General features: G+C 45.5%; 1 protein-coding gene across 4 annotated transcripts in view; it reads right to left on the bottom strand.

Moving 5' to 3' along the window:
• The window catches only part of ANLN (anillin actin binding protein), a 321,192-nt gene that overhangs the window by 76,059 nt on the left and 230,225 nt on the right, over window positions 1-14,908 (bottom strand). For all 4 annotated transcript variants that reach the window (XM_033930208.1, XM_033930207.1, XM_033930211.1 and 1 more), the window contains one exon: window positions 5,742-5,854. In XM_033930208.1, coding sequence (XP_033786099.1) covers window positions 5,742-5,854 — 113 coding nt within the window. The remainder of the gene's footprint in view (window positions 1-5,741; window positions 5,855-14,908) is intronic.

Here is a 14,908-nt window from a genome sequence, read left to right as displayed (position 1 = left end):
CATGGTCTTTCCCTCTCTACCAGGTGGGACAGAGGCATAGACCTGGGAGGGATGGGACCGCTTCAGTGAGGATTCCACCAAAAGGGATTGGTGGGAGAGCTGCGAGCCGTCGAATCCCTTACGATGGACAGTGCGGTATCTGGCGTCCAATTTACTCGGCACTGCGAGGATCGAATAAGGTATCTCGAGGCACCGTGTGAAGGTCTGGTCCAGTAGCTTGTGTAAGGGAAACTTGAGGGACTCTGCAGGTGGTTGAGGGAGGCGCATAGTCTCGAGGTATTCTTTCGAGAATCTGGACCCCGTATCCAGGGGGATGTCCATGTCATCAGCTATCTGTCGAAGGAACGAGGAGAAGGACAGTTGGTCGGCTGTTGCAGGGCCTCGGGACGGGCTCGATGAGGTCGAGGCCTCCGGATCCATTGGGGACAGGGATTGAGAAGGTGAGAGAGATCCCATCGTATCCTCGAGCTCTGGCATCGGTGGAGGAGTAGTTGTCGGTGGCGAATACTCCAGGTATGCTTGCTTCCGATGAAGCGAGGCCTGCCTGGACGAGTGCCTCGATCGGTGATGTGGTCTGTGTCGAGAGGTCGGCCTCGATGGGCGAGGCAAGTAGGTCTTCACTGAGGGCCCCAGGTAGTGGATGGGGCTGGAAGCGGTCGATCAAAGCAGGGGTGGTTGCTGTAGAGGCTTGAACCCTGTTTGGGTGATCGGTTCCAATGGAGGCACTCGCAAAAATTCTGCTCCCTGCATCGAGTGAATCGGCTCCAATGGAGGCACTCGCAAAGACTCTGCTCCTTGCATTGAGTGAACTGGTTTCAACGGCGGCACTCACAAAGACTCTGCTCCTTGCATCGAGTGCATCGGTTCCAATGGAGGCATGGGCAAAGACTCTGCTCCTTGCGATGCATGCATTGTTGCCAGACCAGACACTCGCAGAGACTCTGCTCCCTGTTGAGTGTGTTCCCTGCTGAGGCACTGGAGGGGGCTCGACCTCGTGGGAGGCCTCCACGTGCCCAGACTGGATTTGGGAAAGAAGCTGAGGCCTCATCGTGGTAAAGAGCTCAATGAATTGCTTCTGTAGCATGGTCTGGAACGAGGCCTTCAAGGATGGATCCGCATCTGAAATGGGACCACCTGCGCGGGCCTCGCGCTCCCTCGGGGCAGTGTGTGAGTGCTTGGACTTCGAGGCCTTCGGCACTTTTAACACTACTGGGGGAATGGGCTGCTGAGCTACCTGACCTGAGGAGGTTGAGGAAGGCAGCGCAGCAGGCACCGGAGTCTGAGACTCGGCGCCGCAGAAATGGTAGGCTGTGGAGTTGCGGATGATGTCGAAGGTCCCTTCGTGGTCGATGGCTCCGTCGAGGACTCCATGAACAGCGATTCCCACAAAACGCAACGGTGCTTGAAAGCACATGCAGTGAGTGTAGAGCAAGGCCGTCACGATTTCGGGAGATGTTCAGGCCCGAGACACCGAACACAGCGTCGATGAGGGTTTGTTAATGAAATCGCACGCTGGCACTTGTCACACTTTTTAAAACCGGTGATAGGCCGGGACATAGGCCGAAAAAGCTCCGCCGCAAGATCGAAGCCGCGGGGCTGCGGCCACATGGCCTGCCCGGTCGAACGGAACGATGAAATTTTTTTATTTTAAACAATAAAACACGACGAAAATCAGCGATTAAGATCAAATAAAACCAAAACCGCGGACTTAGAAGGCACAAGTGAAGAAAACTTCATGCAGAGAGTCAAAGACGGACTTCTCGGCTCCGCGGAAAAGTAAGAACTGAGGAGACGCGCCCTGGTCTGGGCGGGAAGGCACTCGCACATGCGCGGTGCGGGCGACTCGAAACTTCGAGTTTTTCTTCAAAGAAGCGTCCTCATCGGGGCTCCATTGGATCACATCACCCATTAGTGAGAATACCTGCCTGCTTGTCCTGGGATAATGGGATAGAAGGTAGGTTGGGGCCAATCCCCAAACCAGCTTAAAGCAAATACAAGAGAATTTAAATATTACTCATGCTTCCACCGATAGCCAATGTAACAGTCGATAGTAAGGACTAATATGATCATTTTTCTTCAACCCAAATATTAGTCGGACAGCCGTATTCTGTACTATTAATTTTCTCAGGATTTTCTTAGGAACTCCCAAATAAACATTGTTGCAATAATCCAGTATAGATAAGACTAATGCCTGCACCAATAATCTAAAGGATAGAGGATCAAAGCATTTTTTAACGGTCTTTAGTTTCTATAGCGCATAAAAGTGTTGAGTGCTTTTGGTTCTAGCAGAGCTTTGATAGATTGTATTAGTTTAAGTATGTAGAAAAAACATGGACAATAGATATTTGTTGATATGAGAGTGTTTCATCTATTATGAATCCTAGGATCTTAGTGGAAGAGACTTTTGGAATGACATTTTCTAGAAGAATGGGAGTAGCTAATTGAAAATCTAAATTTGTGAGAATGACCATTTTTGACTTTGAAGGATTAAGAAATAGTCAGTTGCCCTTAAGCCATGTGGCTATGCTGGTTGAGGGATTGATTGCTGTTTTGAATAGTACATGAGCCTTGTGGATTAATAGTGCAGAGTAGTTGTATGTCATCAGCGTATACAAATGGGGTGAAGCCTAGAGATTTGGCAATGGTTAAAAGTGGGGCAAAGGAAACATTGAAGAGTATTGAAATCAATAGTAAGCTGGCCAAAGTTCATGATTGGTTGAACAATAATCAACTTTCTTTAAGTATCAATAAATCTACATCTATGCTTTTCTCAGGGAAAGAAGGTGTACAACTCATCAACCCAATCTTAATAGATAACAAACCCCTAAATCTCACTACCAATACAAAAATCTTGGGCGTCATTATAGACAATAATCTTACTTTCCGATTACACATCAGTGCTTTGGTTAAAAATTGTTTCTATAAACTAAGACTGATTCGTTCATTGGTTCCCCTTCTCGATTCATTTTCGCTCAATACTTTAATTCACTCTCTAGTGATTTCAAAACTCGACTATTGCAATTCCTTGTTAAAGGGGGCATATCTTAAGGATATAAGGCGCCTCCAAATCATACAAAACACTGCAATAAAGGTAATCTCAGGTTCAAAAAAATTCGATCATGTCACACCTCTGCTTCAAAACGCTCACTGGCTACCAATTTCATATAGGATTACATATAAAATAGCTCTATTAGTCTTTAAGACAATAAGAAATAATACTCCTGCATTTATAGATAGGCTCCTGATTCCTTACAGCCCGTCAAGAGTTCTTAGATCATCCTCACAAGCTTCCCTATATGTCCCCTCTTTAAAAATCATTGGTACTCGCCGTGACCTGATCTTCTCGGTTACAGCCCCTACTATTTGGAACTCACTCCCTCTATATTTAAGACTTGAACAAGATTTGAAAAAATTCAAAAATAGCTTAAAGTGTTTTCTTTTTAAAGAAGCCTTTAACTAAAAGTTTATTTTCCGGTTGATTCCTAATTTCATCGTCTTGTATTTAATTCAGATTATATTCCCCCTCTTTTTAGATTTTCCTGTTTTCAAATTCTTTTCTCACACCATCCTTATGTTCTAACCTAATCTGATTAACACTTTTTTTTTTATTGTATTTTTTTTCTTTTTCCCTCCTTTCCTACTGTTTCATGTGTTTGTTACCCCAGTTCGTTTTTTAATTTTAAAGTAATTATTTTTATTTACGATGTATTTGTGATTTAAGAAATCCAATTTTATTTCTTTGTAAAACGCTTTGTATCCTGAAAAGCGTTTAATCAAATAATATAATAAACTTGAAACTTGATGCAAGGAAATACCCTTGAGCTCAAAGAGGGAAAGAAAAGGGGTTAGAAAATTACTGCAGAGCTTATTGCACAGACTGAATAGTCTTTACCTGTCATCATCTATGCTTTTATAAAAACTTTAAAAAAAAAGCACCGGTATACAAATGTGAGGTGGTTATAAAATTGTGAAAAACTGGATTGTTGCAGTTGTTCAGGCCTCACCACATCTAGGTAGGTAGAACTGAAGTTTCAGCCATCATGCTGAGGCTTTCTTCAGATATGACAAGACCCAGATAACTGCAACAATCGTGAAACCAGCTGCGGAAACCTAAGAAAACGTGAAAAACTATATTGCAAAACTAAAACCACATAGCAAAAATTATATCAAGAAAAACAATCTTTTTTCTAGGAAAAAACTGCCCAAGGAATTGATTCTAAATAGTGTTATAATTCAGTTACAAAACATTAAATCAACAACTTTTAATTTAAAAAAATATGTAATGCTAGAGAGGCTTAATACAGGAGCAGTGGGCATAACAAAGAAAACAAATGTCTAGTCATTCTTTCCTTCACATTTTTATAAAAGTAAATTACTAATCAGTTCAATCAAGTCTGAAAAACCTGTACTGATGCTTTCAGTTGGATCTAATCGCTGTCAAAGAATAGACAATTGCTAATGCTGATGACCAAGAACTTTCATTTAAAATGCGACAATAATAATAATAATAACAACAGTTTATATACCGCAATACCGTTAAGTTCTATGCGGTTTACAGAAGATTAGTGGAGTACAAGTTGAGTTGACGTACAAGTTGACTAAACTAAACTAAACTAAATCTTAGGTTTGTATACCGCACCATCTCTGCAAGCGCAGAGCTCGGCACGGTTTACAGAAGTTAAGAGGAAAGGAACTACAATGAAGGGATAAAGGAGAGGGACTAAGAAGATAGAGAGGGACCGGTTGCTAGAGAACGGGAAGTAATTAGATTTTTGAGAAGAGCCAAGTTTTCAAGTGTTTGCGGAAGGATTGGAAGGAGCTTGAATTTCTGAGCGGGGGTGTGAGGTTGTTCCAGAGTTCTGTGGTTCTAAAGAGGAGGGATGTTCCAAGTTTTCCTGCGCGGGATATACCTTTTATAGAGGGGAAAGACAGTTTCAGTTTTTGTGAGGGTCTAGTGGGGTGTGGGTTTGAGGAGTTCCAAAGGAGTGGGATAACGGGAGGGAGGACGCCATGTAGGATCTTGAAGACTAAGCAGGCACATTTATAGAGGACTCTGGAGTATACTGGGAGCCAGTGAAGCTTGGAGAGGAGTGGGGAGACGTGATCGAACTTGCCTTTTGCGAAAATAAGCTTGGCGTTCTGAATTAGCTGAAGTCTATGGAGGTTTTTCTTAGTTAGGCTTATATAGATGGAATTACAGTAATCCAGTCTAGAGAGGATGGTAGATTGAACGAGAACGGTGAAGTGAGAATGATGAAAGCAGGATCTCACTCTCCTCAGCATATGAAGGCTAAAGAAGCATTTTTTTACCAAGTTGAGTTAACTTAAGGGATGTGGGAACAATGGGGAGAAAGGGCAAGAGAGGGGAATGAGGGAAGTGGGTCAGCTGTCTAGGTATTTCAGGAATAGGTGAGTTTTGAGGCGTTTCCTGAATACCTCATAAGTGGTGGGCAATAGGAGTTGTTCTAGGTCTTTACCCCATAGAGCAGCCTGATGTGAGAGAAGATGCTCATGGTGTTTTTTTAATTTGCATCCTCTAACCGGGGGAGAAACGAAGTGCGAGTGGGAGCTTCTCTTGTGTTTGTTGGCTGAGAAGGAGAATAGGTCAGTGATGTATTTAGGGGTTAGACCGTAGAAAACTTTAAAACAGAGGCAGACAAACTTAAAATAAGTAGAATAATCAGTTTCCTCTCTAACAGCGCCATCATCATCATCAGAAGTAGTATTCAATAACTCATTACCTTGTCTAAAGTAAACTTGCTGCTGCCTATTGAAGACAATGCAAGCTTATGGGATCCAACAAGGACAAAGTTACTGGAACGTACAGCATTGGGGCCTCCTGGACTACTCATGGCTGTTTTGAAGGAAACAAGCATTAACAGTAGTAAGTAAAAATACAGATTAAAGCCTTAATTAATATATTTACAAAGCTGAAGATCTTTTCCTATAAAAAGCAGAGCTGTGATTAAAAAGTAAATCTAATATTAAATGGTGATCATAACAGCATGTTTCACCTTCAGGCTTCACTGGGGATAATGTAGAGTTTACAAAACCAGAAAATCCATGAATTTTAAAGAGAGATTAGGTTCTTACCTTAATAATAATAAGCTGTACCTTAGAGCACTGTTCTTCAACCACCGGTCCACAGAAATTTCCTGCCGGTCCACAGGGCCAGCACATGCATCAAGCCCAAAACAGTGTTCTTCAACCGCCAGTCCACGGTGCGATCGATGCGGCGTTATCTTCGAGCCAGCTCCCTCTTCCTCACTGATTCAGTGCACAAAGACATGGGCAGCGGCTCCTACAGGCATCCTGCGCCAGAACCGGAAGCCTTCTCTCTGACGTCGCAACGTCAGAGGGAAGGCTTCCAGATGAGGCACGGGACGTGCAAGGTGCAATTAGTACTATTATGGGGGCAGGGTCTGGCCCACGACTTAGCCCCTTGTTCTTCAACCGCCAGTCCACGGACCGATGCCAGTCCACAGAATAATTCTTTTATTTCTGCCGGTCCATAGGTGTAAAAAGGTTGAAAAACACTGCCTTAGAGTACTCCATCCATTCTTGCAAGCATATTGCAGAAAGATATCAATCGCTGCTTTTGAAACCACTTCCTTCTCCCAGGAGTGTGCTACCCCCTTCAATTTGTTCCAAAGCATGCAAGAGCTCTAGAGAAAAAATTCAGGAGAAAGGACACAGGAAACTCGCCGAAACCAAGGTTCTAATCTGCTCATATAGCAAAACAGCCAATAATGAAACTGTAAAGCAAAATGAACAAACATTACCACTGAACAGTAAAACACATCGAATAAAAGCAACAGCTACAATATTAATGGAGTGCCATTATCTCTTCAGATTCTATTTACAAACTGATTCTGAACCCATAGTCCAACTGGCAGAGAAGTTTTAGCTATGGAGAGGACCATGAAGCATAAGGCAGAAACAGGCACATCAGAAATTAATGGGTGGGGAGTTATGCATAACATTCCTATCCACGAGAAAATATATTATCAAGGTAAAAAACTAATCTTTGTTTCCAGTGCAATAGGAATGATACGCTGAATCTTAGGGATGTACCTAAGCAGACCCCAATGTCCCGGGTGGGAGAGATAAACCTGCTTTCAGTACTGAGGAACCAAAAGCAGTATCCTATAGAATTTAGAGGCATCGCCCTCGATTCTGCCCATGAGGAGGCTACTTCTCTGGTAGAATGTCCTTTCAACGATACTGGCTGCTGTTTGCTGCAAACAATATAGGCGGAGGAGATCGTTGTCTGAATCTACCAGGAAATGGTGGCCTTGGAGGCTGGTCTGCCTCAGGTTAACTGGTTAGTACAAAGAAATGGTCCGATAGATGAAAAACTCATTAGTCACTTCCAGGTAACACAATAGAACCCTATGGACGTCCAGTGGCTTTAAAGCCTTGATTTTCTTCTTATAACCTGTAGGTTGAAAGGCTGGTAGCCTGACTTACTGGTTGATGTGAAATACTAAAACAACCTTTGGCAAAAGGTAAGGTTCTGTACACAAGGGTCACTCCCATTTCCATGATTCTCAAAAACAATTCCCTGCACAACAAAGCTTCCAATTCTGAGACTCTTCTGGCTGAGGTAAAGGCTACTAGGAACACCGCTTTAATCATCAGATCCATGAAAGAAGCATCCTCCAAAAGCTCATATGGAGCCCTCCAAAGACCCTTTAAGACGAAGTTGAGATTTCAAGAAGGGATGGAACAAGATCACAACAGATCAGTGGGTCCTGGAGGCAATTCAGAATGGTTATGCTCTGGAGTTTTCAACTGCCTTGCCAGATCACTTTCTCGCTTCTTGCAAAGCAGCATAAAAAAATGCTTCAAAGGCTGCTCAGTCTCAAAGATGTAGTTCCAGTACATCCTCAGGAGTGTTCCACCGGCCCATGAAAAAGGGGACTTGTCAGCCCATCTTGGATCTGAGAGGGGAGGGGGGTCAGGTCAATAGGGCTCTCCGAGTTCTGTTTTTTCACATGGAGACCCTGAGATCTGTCATCCTGGCAGTTAAAACAGGAGAATTCTTGGGCTCTCGATCTGACAGAGGCTTCCTTGCATGTTATGATTCGTGCTTCCCATCAGCGGTTACTTCTCTTTGCAATCTTAGAACAGCACTATCAGTTTTGTTCACTTCCTTTTGGTCTGGCTAAGGCTCCACGGACGTTCACCAAGATTATTGTGGTTGTGGTAGAGGCCTTGTGCAAAGAGCATTCTGGTTCACTCCTATCTGGACGATTGGTTGATCCAAGCAAAATCCTTTCAGGAAAGCTCCCGAGTTACGGTTCAGGTTGTGGAGTTCCTGCAGTCGCTGGAGTGGGTAGACAACATGTCCAAGAGCCTGTTTGCTCCGTCCAAGCACCGGGCACCAGGAACACCTCGGGGTTCTTTTCGATACCAGCTTGGGGAAGGCCTTCCTACCAGAGGCCCAAGTGGTCAAGTTGCAGATTCATCTTCTGATGGCTTCCCAGTGTCCTCGGGTGCAGGATTTTTTCCAGCTCTTGGGGTCGATGGTGGCTTCCCTGGACATGCTTCGGTGGGCACAGGCTCACATGCGCAGGCTTCAGTATGCTCTGCTGCAGTTGTGGTTGCCCCAATTGCACGATATGGACTCTCCTGTTCCTCTGTGGAGGTTGGTTCCTCGCAGTTTCCATTGGTGGTCCTTTCTTCCAATCTGGTGCAGGGAGTGAGTCTGGATCAGCCTCGGTGGACCGCACTTCTCATGGATGCCAATCTTCTTGACTGGGGAGCTCAGTGTCTTGGTCGCTCGGCTCAGGGCAGCTGGTCGCCGAAGGAGGCGCCTTGGTTGATCAATGTTTTGTAGACCAGAACCATCCAGCTGGCATTGCTAGCATTCCAGCCACTGTTGACAGGTAAGTCTGCTCGAGTTCTCTCAGACAATGCCACAGCGGTGGCCTACATCAATCGTAAGGGGGAAACCAGTAGTCGTATGGTGGAGCAGGAGGTTGCTCTGCTCATGGTTTGGGAAGAGACTCATCTTCTGGACATTTCGGCTTCCCACAGACCAGGAGTGGAGAATGTCCAGGTGGACTATCTCAGTCGTGACGTGTTAGATCCCAGAGAGTGGTGTCTCGGTCCCACAACCTTTGAATTGATTGTGCAGACTTGGGTTCACCTGGTCCTGGACCTGATGGCCACGAGTGTCAACACCAAAGCGACCCAGTTCTTCAGTTGGCACAGGGATGTTCAGGCCGAGGGACTGGATACTCTGGTACAGCCTTGGTCATCAGAAGGCTTCATGTACGTGTTACCTTTATGGCCGATAGTGGGCAGAGTTCTTCGCTTTGCTCAGCACCCTGGCTGTTCTGGACTGGCCCAGGCGCCTGGGTACGCGGATCTGGTTAGTCATCTCATTGCAGATCCTCTCCCACTGCCCCTCTCGCCCATCTTCTGACTCAGAGCCCTATTCCAATGTTCGATTCGGGTCCCTTTTGTCTTACGGCTTGGCTCTTGAGAGGGAGCGTCTGGGGGGAAAAAGGATATTTGGATAAAGTGATCACCATTCTCTTCGGGTCCCGGAGGCTTTCCACTTCTCAAGCTTATGTGCGTGTTTGGTGTATTTTTTAGGAATGGTGTGCTGCGCATGGAATGGTTTCCATTCGCGCCTCTTTACCTCACATCTTAGAGTTCTTGCAGGATGACCTAGCCATGGACCTGACCTTCTCTCGGGTTCAACTTGCAGCTTTGCCTGCATTTTGTGGTTTGATACAGGGTAAGTGTTTAACTTCTTATCCAGATGTGATTCGCTTTTTGAGGGCAACCAACTTGCTTCAGCCTCCACTGCGACCTTGGATCTGGCTTGGGATCTCAATCTGGTCTGTCTGTGCTTATGCGCCCTCCCTTTGAGCCACTGGGTTCCTGCTCGTTGAAGGACCTTACTCTCAAGGCGGTTTTCCTGGTGGCCATTACTTCTGCACAATGCAATTCTGAGTTGTAGGCTCTCTCTTGTAGGGAGCGGGTTGTACTGTGGCCTGTTCCTTCCTTTCTCCCAAGGTGGTCTCACCTTTTCATGTCAATCAGTCCGTGGTCCTCCCAGTCTTGGGTAGTCAGGAGGGCTCTTCGGAGCAGAGGGCAGTTGCGCAAGCTGGATGTCTGTCGGATTCTTCGCTCTTATGTTCAGCGGACCTAGGAATTCTGAAAATCGGATCATCTTTTTGTCCTCTTAGCGGGTCCTCATAAGGGGGATGGAGCTTCCAAGGCACCATTGGGCATTGGATCAAGGAGACCAACAATTCTACATCCCTTCATCTGAAGAAGCCTGTTCCAGAATTTCTCAAGGTTCATTCCACTCAGGGTCAGGAAGCTTCTTGTGCTGAGTCTTCTCTTGTGTTTCCAGTGGGTATCTGTAAAATTGCGGTTTGGTCTTCTCTCCATTCCTTTGTGTGACACTACAGTGTGGACGTTCAGGCGTGTCAGGACGTGGAGTTTGGTGAGCGTATTCTGGTGCAATCCTCCATTCTAAGCATGCTCGACTATGAAACATCATTTACTTGGGGTCTTTCAAGAAAACCTTACAAAGACTCCGAATAATTCAAAAAACTCGGCAATACGATTGATTTTTGGTATAAAAAAATGGGATCACATTACCCCCTACTATCAAGAACTTCATTGGCTGCCCCTGAAGGCAAGAGTTCTGTTCAAATTTGCCTTTCTTTGTTTCAAATCTATTCTTGGTTTGGCCCCTATGTACTTGCTCTCATTCCAACTTGGATTATCCCATTAGGCCTACACGCAGAATCCACATGTTTATCCATCCGTCTATAAAGGCCTGCTGATATAGAAGATTCATGGACAGAACACTCGCCTTCCAATCAGGTCATCTGAACAATTGGCTTGGTAACATTACACACTCCTCATCCTATCTAAGTTTTAGAAAACTAGTAAAAACCAAATTATACAACAAATTTGTAACCTAAGATATCTTAAAGCTCTTTCCCTTTTTACTCTAACCAATTTGTAACCAAGATCTCTCAAGCCTTCTTAGTATCCTGCCTACTTGTACTTGACGACTTTACAGTGTGCCTATTTTCGCTGATCAAGCACCGATTGTTCCAGCTCCTCTTATCTCTGTATCCTGCTCACATGCATCAATGACTTTTCATTGTGCCTATCTTCGCTGATTGTCCATCTCTTCTTATTGTAAACCGCCTCAAACTATTATGGCTTTGGCGGTATATAAAAATAAAAATTATTATTATTATTATCCATGATGGGTACTGCTTTGGTACATCCCATCAGTGAACTGGGCCGGTCTGGAGAGTTGCTAAAGAAGGAGAAATTAGGTTCTTACCTGCTAATTTTCTCTCTTTTACACTCTCCAGACTGGACCAGTCCCCACCCTATCTGTTTTTTTGGGATTTGCGTGAAGAGTGTGGTTTTTTCCTGCGGGTTCTAATATTTTTCTAGGGTTAGGGAGATTAAAAAGAACAGCAGCTTTGGCTCAGCTGGCGTAGCTGTGGGGACGTTTGCTTAAGGGATTTTTTCTATGCAATTTTCAACAGTTTTGGTAAGCTATTAACCATCAGTGAATTGGGCCAGACTGGAGAATTAACAGGTAAGAACCTAATTTCTCCATCCAGCATACAAGTTCCGGGCCCCCCACCTTGGGAAGCACTCCGCTAGAAAACAGCGTCAGCAACCTGGTAATCATAACTCTTCCAGAACAGGGTCAGCCAACCCAGAACAGTGGACGACTGAGGATGATTAAATTTGTGGACGATACGAAGTTATTCAGAGTAATGAAGACACAGGGGGATTGCGAAGATCTGCAACGTGACATAATTAAGCTCGAGAAATGAGCATTGACATGGCAAATGAGGTCCAACGTGGATAAGTGTAAAGTGATGCATGTCGGTAATACAAATCTCATGCACGAATACAGGATGTCCGAGGTGGTACTTGGAGAGACCTCCCAGGAAAGAGACTTGGGAGTTATGATTGACAAGTCAATGAAGTCATCCGCGCAATGCGCGGTGGCAGCAAAAAGGGCGAAAAAAATGCTAGGAATGGGGGATCACAAACAGATCGGAATTATCATGCCGCTGTACTGGGCCATGGTGCGCCCTCACCTGGAGTACTGTGTCCAGCACTGGTCGCCATACATGAAGGAGGACACAGTACTACTCAAAAAGTCCAGAGAAGAGCGACTAAAACGGTTAAGGAGCTGGAGGAGTTGCCATACAGTGAGAGATTGGAGAAACTGGGCCTCTTCTTCCTTGAAAAGAGGAGACAGAGGGGACATGATCGAAACATTCAAAATACTAAAGGGAATAGACTTAGCAGATAAAGACAGATTGTTCACCCCTCTCCAAGGTAGGGAGAACGAGAGGGGTGAAAATGCCAGCGAGGCACACATCCGTGGCAGAGTGGGACTGCGCAGAGGAAGAGCGACTAGTCTGAAACGTATGCCACAGATGTTCCATAAATTCTGTGAAGGCCTCCAGACCCTGGGGCGAAGAGTCACCCCACAATGACTACTTTGTGCTTTTTGGGATATGGAGGGTCCGCAACCTTGCACACAAAAATAAGGAAGGCGGCCCCAAAGGGCTTACTGAGCATTTAACACCTGCTTAGTCTGGGAAGATGTTAAGCTTTGTACTGCCACTTCTCCTGGCCATGCCGTAAGGACACTCTTGAGGTGCTAAATTTGCACAATCCTGGCAAGAATTCACAAGAAGAGAGCCCAAAGCCTCCATTCCAACAAGTTTTGAGGCAAAATGTACAGGATTTGGGAAAACAGGAATCTTTTGTGATTTCTCTCACTTAGGAAAATTTTTAAAAATGGAGATTTTAAGTGGCAGAACACTGGAGACACAAAAATCCTCAAAACCTTAAAATTTAGGAACCTGCCCCCCTCCCTTATTCATCTCAGAGACTGACAGCCTTACTCACAGTGACTGGTGCTGGAAATGTCCTGCAGCCTGCCTCTGTTCTCTTACAGTAGCTGGATTAGAAGAAATCACTGCCTCATACTGGGAATGCATCCTTGACATAGCAATGTTACTTACCATAACAGTTGTTATCCAGGGACAGCAGGCAACTATTCTCACTAGTGGGTGACGTCATCCAACGGAGCCCCGATGCGGACATCTCACAAGCATACTTGCTTGTAGAAACTTTTAGAAGTTTCGAATTGCCCACACCGCGCATGCGCGAGTGCCTTCCCGCCCGATGTACTGGGCGTGTCTCCTCAGTTCAGATAGCTAGCAGAGAAGCCAACCCAGGGGAGGTGGGTGGGACTTGAGAATAGCTGCCTGCTGTCCCTGGATAACAACTGTAATGGTAAGTAACACTGCTTTATCCCAGGACAAGCAGACAGGTAGTCTCACTAGTGGGTGACCTCCAAGCTAACCACAAAGGGATGGTGGGAGAGTTGGCAACTTAGGAGAACAAATTTTGTAACACTGTTTGGCCAAACTGTCCATCCCGTCTGGAGAAGGTATCCAGACAATAGTGTGAGGTGAAGGTATGAACCGAGGACCAAGTGGCAGCCTTACCAATCTCCTCTATCGGTGTCGATCTGAGGAAAGCTACAGAGGCTGCCATTGATCTGACCTTATGGGCTGTGACTTTACTGTGAAGGGGTAATCCAGCCTGGGCATAGCAGAAAGAGATACAAGCCGCCATCCAGTTGGAGATGGTGCGATTAGAGATAGGGCGTCCCAACTTGTTCAGATCAAAGGAGATGAAAAGTTGAGGAGCAGTTCTGTGAGGCTTGGTGCGTTCCAGGTAGAAAGCCAAAGCACGCTTAAAGTCCAGAGTGTGAAGAGCTGATTCTCCAGGATGAGAATGCGGCTTCGGAAAAAACACAGGAAGAACAATGGATTGATTCAGATAAAATTCCAAGACCACCTTGGGGAGGAATTTGGGATGAGTGCGAAGGACCACCTTGTCATGATGAAACACTGTAAAGGGTGGATCCGCAACCAATGCTTGAAGTTCATTCACTCGACGGGCAGAAGTGAGGCCAATGAGAAGCACCACTTTCCAAGTGAGAAATTTCAGAGGAGCCTTGTTAAGAGGTTCAAATGGAGGCTTCATAAGTTGAGAAAGAACAACATTGAGGTCCCAAACCACTGGAGGTGGTTTGAGGGAAGGATTGACATGGAAAAGTCCTTTCATGAATCTGGAAACCACAGGATGTGCAGAAAGAGGTTTCCCCTGAAGAGGCTGGTGGAAAGCAGCAATTGCACTAAGATGGACTCTGATCGATGTAGACTTGAGACCAGAATGAGACAAGTGCAAAAGGTAGTCCAAAACAGAGGATAAGGAGGCATGTTGAGGTTCCTTGTGATGAGAAAAACACCAAGCAGAGAATCTAGTCCATTTCTGGGAATAGCATTGTCTAGTAGCAGGCTTCCTTGAAGCTTCCAAAACATCCCGAACACCTGGTGAAAACTGAAGGGAAGTTACGCTGAGAGGAACCAAGCTGTCAGGTGTAGCGACTGAAGGTTGGGATGAAGCAGAGATCCCTGATGCTGCGTAAGCAGAGATGGAAACACTAGCAGAAGGAAGGGCTCCCTGCAGCTGAGTTGCAGAAGGAGGGAGTACCAAGGTTGTCTGGGCCACCGAGGAGCAATCAGAATCATGGTGGCCCGGTCGAACTTGAGCTTGACCAGAGTCTTTTGAATGAGAGGAAACGCATACAGAAAGAGATTCGCCCAGTCCAGAAGAAAAGCATTCTGCCTCGAGACGATGAGGAGTGTAGATCCTGGAGCAGAACTGAGGCAGTTTGAAGTTGTGGGGAGCTGCAAAGAGGCCTATCTGAGGCGTTCCCACAGGGAGAAGATTTGATGAAGGGGCGTGGAATGGAGAGTCCACTCGTGAGGCTGTAGAAGATGACTCAAGTTGTCCGCCAAGGCATTGTCTG

This window comes from Geotrypetes seraphini, chromosome 2 (genome assembly GCF_902459505.1).
Source record: "Geotrypetes seraphini chromosome 2, aGeoSer1.1, whole genome shotgun sequence".
Lineage (NCBI taxonomy): Eukaryota > Metazoa > Chordata > Amphibia > Gymnophiona > Dermophiidae > Geotrypetes > Geotrypetes seraphini.
Note: the sequence above shows the minus strand (reverse complement) of the source record. Positions and strands in the feature narration are given on the sequence as shown.